The 6,358-nt window shown below is 42.2% G+C and overlaps 1 protein-coding gene across 1 annotated transcript; it reads right to left on the bottom strand.

Annotated features, from left to right (window-relative positions):
• Positions 1-923: 923 nt before the first annotated feature.
• LOC310958060 (T-cell acute lymphocytic leukemia protein 1-like) lies at positions 924-5,934 on the bottom strand (the record flags this gene model as incomplete). The annotated part of the gene is given in 6 exon segments (XM_083928865.1): positions 924-2,486; positions 3,424-3,512; positions 3,916-4,429; positions 4,432-4,453; positions 4,457-4,460; positions 5,876-5,934. Coding segments are annotated over 6 exon segments (1,218 nt in total). The 3' UTR covers positions 924-1,956.
• Positions 5,935-6,358: the final 424 nt, after the last annotated feature.

Raw genomic sequence — 6,358 nt, forward strand, 5'->3', positions numbered from 1 at the left:
TCAGAAAACTGCTGGTGTTGTCATGATATTAACACTGTGTGTGTGTGTGTGTGTGTGTGTGTGTGTGTGTGTGTGTGTGTGTGTGTGTATTTGTGTGTGTGTGTGTGTGTGTGTGTGTGTGTTCCTGACTTAGGCTACCTTTGGGGACACATTTTAGACTAAAGACCGGTTAATTGGGCACAGCTGTGTAACTAGGGTTAGGATTGGGTTAGGTTGGTAAGGTATGGTTATGGTTATATCTCCAGGAAATTAATGTACTGCAAAATCGGCGGAGCTGCATGTGAACGCAAATGCCTAGATCAACTGAATCGGACATCAAATGTTGTTGACCCTGTCAGCTCCATAGTACAAAGTCTGTGCAATATCCAACTGAGCCCATGTCTGAACAGATCAGCTCATTGTGCGGAGGATTCACAGTTAGCTTGCGTGTTGATGACGTTTCTATCATACAGCTCGTGCTAAACCGTAAGAAAACAGTCATTGCAGATGGCAACAAAAGTTTCTAACTGGAGAGACAACGGTTAGGGCTATAGCCAAAATTTTCAGACATGCGTTAACCCTCGTCCAAACTGAACAGAGCATTTCCAGTGTGTCTGACACGGACAATCTCCTGTTGTGTTCTGCATATGCGACAGGGAAACTCCTCACCTGATTCGTCGGATATTGTCTGGAGTTAATTTGAGATAATGGCTCAAGTCTATGCAATGTCCCTAAAAGTGACCTGAGTAAACATAATGCTTGTGCCTCTGTGCATGTGTCTGTATGCGTATACGTGAAATGCGGCAATGAAGGGATTTATTTGTGTACCTTACTAAACTACAACTGCATTACAGTTTAAAAAAAAAAAAAAAACACTGAAACATTCATATCAAAAGGAATGCATGAGTCATTTCATGATATCATATGACTCATATTTTGTACACTTTAATAAGAAACACTGCATGTCTTGTACCTCTACATCAAATTCAAATAGATATATTTATTCCCGGCAGTGAAAATGTTTAACTCTCTGTTGCTGTATTTGGTGTCATTTTCTCACTACCAAAGTGTAACAGAAGTAAATGGTACCACATTTGATGCACTACGTTCAGTTGGTGATTTACATTTTGAGTTCATCTCGCCTCTTTTCTCCTCTTTCTTCATTTCATGTCTCCCGAAAGACATTTTTTCTAGTAAACCCATTGACAAATACACTACACTACATCTTAAACCACATGACCTGAACTCGAGTCACTGTTGTTACATTGTGCAGTGGAAATATAATGCTATTTACAATACATACTGCATGGGTATAATAGAGTCCAGTCAGTTTCTTTACAGCCTCCAAATGAGGCAAACTTAGTTTTGTGTCATTACATCTAACACATTCAATTTGTTGGGAAAAGTATCCAGGGTTTATTCATTGATGTTTTAGAGCCATTTACTGGCAGCACTCTGAAAGCATGCCATGTCTATTCTGGCCGCACCATATTGTAATCAATAGTATCATTAGTGAAGCATTGGTCCAGACTTCAATATTACACATCTTTGCTAAGTGTCTCTTGATTTGTTGCAATTTTTGTTTGGTTCTGTCTTGTTTTGTTTGCTTGTTTTTTCTTTCTTTTTTGTGTTCATTCAAAAATATTTTAGAGCATTCAGTCTTTGGACTTTCAAAACACGTAAAGGTAAAATCATCAGGTCAGTTGAAAGACATGAGACATGCAGAATTTACAAGTCTTTTGTTGCATCAAATTCAACCAATCATCAATTGAACCACGCTATTCATCGGTGCTGCCTCAGGTGTAGTATGGAGACAGGAAGGTACCCCACTATCTCACTACGCAGAGCATGATTCTCTTTCCTATACGCTCACAACTCAAAGCTAATGGGTCCTGAGCATATCCATCTCTTTCTTAGTGCCTCTCATTGTTCTCTTTCAGTCTCAGGTGTTGTGTCCGTGGTCTATTGGCATCAGCATCATCGGCGACTGGAGCCATCTGAAGGGCGGCCATTGCGCCTCAGATCTCTAGAAGCTAGATGCAGCGGGGGCCCACGTGAAGCCGTTAGAGTCCTTGGAGCTGGAGGCGAGTCCTGGTCCTCCATAAAGCTCTCAGGGCTGCCCTCGGCATCACCATCAGGCAGGCTTCCACAGCTGGAGCCTGGCGACATTGTCTCCAGAAGATCGTCCCTGGCTAAGCCCACCACTGTGTCTTGATGTGGTCCACCCTGAGGGCCCCCCTCGTGGGCCCCGACCCCAACCAGCAGCCCTGTTTCCCCATCAGTTGTGCTGCCAACATTCCTCCCTCCGTCCTGGTCTTCAAGGAGGTTGGAGAGGAAGCTGATGTACTTCATAGCGAGCCGCAGGATCTCATTCTTGCTCAGCTTCTTGTCTGGGGGGTGAGTGGGGATGAGTTTCCGAAGCTCCGCAAATGCCCCGTTTACATTCTGCTGCCGCCAACGTTCACGACTGTTAGTGAAGATGCGACGTACAATCTTTGGCTGGCCAGCTAGCAGAGGAACAGGGGGGAAAGGGGGGCGACATAAACAGTAAGAAGAAGATAAATTTACATGATAACACAAATAAGTGCAGAGCTGAAACAGATAATGCAGTCTGTAAAAGGGTAAAGCAATACAAGTGCAATAATAAAAAAGCAAAAAGTAGTAGAAGGAAAACAGATGCGCAAAAGAAAAATTAGCAGGAAAAACAAACAAGTTTAATAAACCTAAAAAATTATGCTGCAAAATTGTCCTCCATACAACCATGGCTTTTTAGAATATGGAAAAGAAGCGAGGCTTGCAAAATATAGTATAGTATGCTGTGTGCCAAATACTATGCGATATAAGAGAAATGGTTGGTTGGGTATGCCAAAACAGGGTGTTGGGGATACTGTGTGCTCCCTATTCCATTTTCTATGTACTTTTTATTTATTTAGGTATGATAAAAGACCCCACTGCAGGTAGTTATATCCTCCCACCCTCAACAATGGTGTCTTCCAGGCTATTGTCACCGTTGGAACACACCCAGTCTATCTTAATCCTTCAGCCCACTCTGCAGTAAAACCTTGGCATGAAGGCAGTAGCACCCCCATCCTCCACCCCTGTATATGGCAGTGAGTGGGCAGTGATGGAAAGGGTGTTTCAAATGAAATAAACCCCAATCTGCCTGAAAAGAGCTTACTTTAAAGGCACACAGGTACATGTATTTGACATTCAGATTAGCAGCATACATGTATGCAATGGATTATGACGTAGGCCTATTTATTCCTCTGATTTAAACACTTTATTTTTAATTTAGGGTATCTTCTGCAACACTCAGATAGATCCATGTCAGTGGATGAATGGGAATGGAGATGAGGAGGGGATGTTTAGAAGACTATATTGGCAGAAGGAGGACACAGCAGAAATGCATCTTACCATACTTATAAAGATCTAAAATGCGCCTACCCTCGTCGAGTTCAACCTCATAAGGTGCCGGGCGGCGCTTTACCCTGTTGCTGGGGTACATGCTGTACTGCTCCGACTCCCCTCCAAGACTACAGCAACAGAAATCAGATTAAAGGTGCACATGTATATAAGAAGACTTAAATTTCAGCATACATCATTTCCTCACACACACACACACACACACACACACACACACACACACACACACACACACACACATGCACACACACACACACACACACACACACACGCACACACGCACACATGCGCACACACACACACAGATTTTAAGGGTAGTTCTCTCAGTCATTAATGCACATACATGCTAAATAATGTCAACCTAATTTATACACTACTTAGTCTATTCCTGCAGGGCCACAATATGGCAGCAAATAAAAGCCAAAAAAACGTATGGTTTACAATCACAATGATTTAACAAAAACATGCGTTCATGAAACTCTATATTTTTTCTTTCTCTGTCTCGACCTTTACCTGTTGATGGCGGCGAGAGGCTGCGCCAGGTTGTAGAGCATGGCCCGGGCCGGGACAGGAAACGCGTTTGGGCTCAGTTGGACCATTCGAGCGTCGTCTCGTTGCGGCAGCGGCAGCGGCAGCGGTGGAGGTCTGCGAAGTTCCGTGATCGGCACCAAATGGCTTTCAGTCCTCTGCTCCACCGCTTTTATAGCGTCCCTCCTGGAGAGCTCGATCACCGGCACTTCCCTTTTCAGGTCAAGGGCGTTGTGAGAGGCAGTTTCCTTGGCAACGCCGTTGATGATGATGCTGATGCTGGTCCCGTTGCTCGAGTTCTGCAGAGGAACGTCATCCGTCTCCTCAACCCCCTTGAAGCTCCCTCCCCTTTCCTCCACCCCCTCCTCTCCCATCGGCTCCTCTTCTTCTTTGCATCCTTTCAGTTTGGAGATGATGGAGGAGTCCCGCTTTCCAGGACCGGACTGTGTATCAGGACTTCCAGGACAAAGCTCCAGCTGCCGTTTTTCCATCATTTTATACCGTCACCACTCGCTCGAGTCCACTACGTCCTAAATAAGATATTCCTCGATTAATGTATTGATCTGAACAATATGTGACAGTCTTAATATACCAGTTAAAAAAAAAACATTTTAACTTTTATTTCCAAAGGAAGCCTTGACAACCATTTTTTATTTGTTTTATTATTATTATTATTATTGTTATGATTATCATAATTATTATTATTATTATTAGCCTATTATTGACATTACAATGCTGATTAAATGTTGTATTACTATTAGCCCATCATTAGGCCTATTAACCTATTATTAGATATTGCAGAATTAACATTTCTAACAAAACAAATATATATATAATAATATAATATATAATAAATAGGCTATTAGTGGCATTTTGGCTGTATTAATTAGCCATTTTGTTCTATTAGGAAAGATAAAGAAAAACGTATTTTTTTTAAATAGAATTTCTTTCTTTTTTTTGCCACAAGGGACGACAACACTCACGCGATAGGACAAATCAATCGAAATGTGTTTTAACCGTCGAGGATTTTATCATTGTTTGAGCTGGTGAAGGTTTGAGAGCTAAAGTTAAACCAGCTTGGATGTGATACATTATAGGCTTCTTATACACTTATGATTTGACATGTTAAACATTTGATTAGGAAATTTGGAGCCAGTGATATTTTTCAAATGCTAACTTATTATGTGCGAAGATTTTTGTTGCGTTTTTTCTTTCTTTCTTTCTATGAATCTCTTACCGAAAGCTTGCTTGGCCTTCAACACGGTTCTAAGCGTTCAGCTAATATCTTAATGTACTCAAACCGCATTTGAGCCCTGCTTAAAGTCCCATACCAATATATATATATATATATATATATAAAGGCTAATTTGGAATACTGTTTATTTAGAGGAAAATGTGTCTTACACAGAGATTGCATCCCAGGACCACGGAGAGAGATTGGTATGTGTCCGTCGAAATAAAATCCCTCCTGTGTATCTGTCTTCCATAGTCCATGAATAACCCTCAAAAACACCTTTCATTGCCACATATGACAGTGGTGTAGCCTAATTCTAGTTTTAAGGCGGTGTGGGCCATAGTGGGGTTGTTGTTAAAGCCGAACATCAAAGGCATTGTCATATGGGATACACTACACACCAGTGCTGGGTGTTTTAGTTGCGAATTCACTCGATAAATGTCCGAGTAATATTATTATAAACGAACAACAGACCGCCAATTTAAAAAAGCGCACTTTATTTCTGGGAATTCTGCGACAGGCCTCGCATCCGTTATTAGCCTACATCCCGTACAGTCTCAACCATCCGATCGGACAATAGCAGGAAATATAGGTTAAATATTTCGCACATAACACCAATAAAATTCAGACGATAGCAATCCGAGTACAGCCTTTAGGAACAACGAGTACGGTGGTTTAAATAAAGAGGTGTATTTTTTTTATAGCACTTACCGTTCCAGCCGTGTTGTTGATGTTACTGTGTAAGTGGAGCCATTTTGTGAGTGGGTCATCCATGTCTGAGGTTTTTCTTTTTTTTTTTCTGCCAGTGGTGGAGCAGTGTGTGTGTGTGTGTGTGTGTGTGTGTGTGTGTGTGTGTGTGTGTGTGTGTGTGTGTGTGTGTGTGTGTGTGTGTGTGTGTGTGTGTGTAGCTGAGTTATTCCTCGCCGCATCCAGTGCGCTCCCTCAGTATGGGGAGCGGAACACAGGCCGCAATGTGGCCGAGTGAGATAAGCGCACGGCAGCGGCCTCTTCATTCCCGATAAGCCCCTAAACCCATTATTTATGAAATGATTCATTATTATTTGGCTGTCGTGGGCTATATGGGCTTGTGGAGGGCAAAGCATTAAAAAAAAGCAAACAGGCACAGCGCAACGGCCTGTAACAACGTGGTATACTGTAGCTTGAGCTATTTAGTGGAGGTGTTTTAATTTTTTT

This window comes from Echiichthys vipera (assembly GCF_963691815.1).
Source record: "Echiichthys vipera genome assembly, chromosome: 15".
NCBI classification, from domain to species: Eukaryota; Metazoa; Chordata; class Actinopteri; order Perciformes; family Trachinidae; genus Echiichthys; species Echiichthys vipera.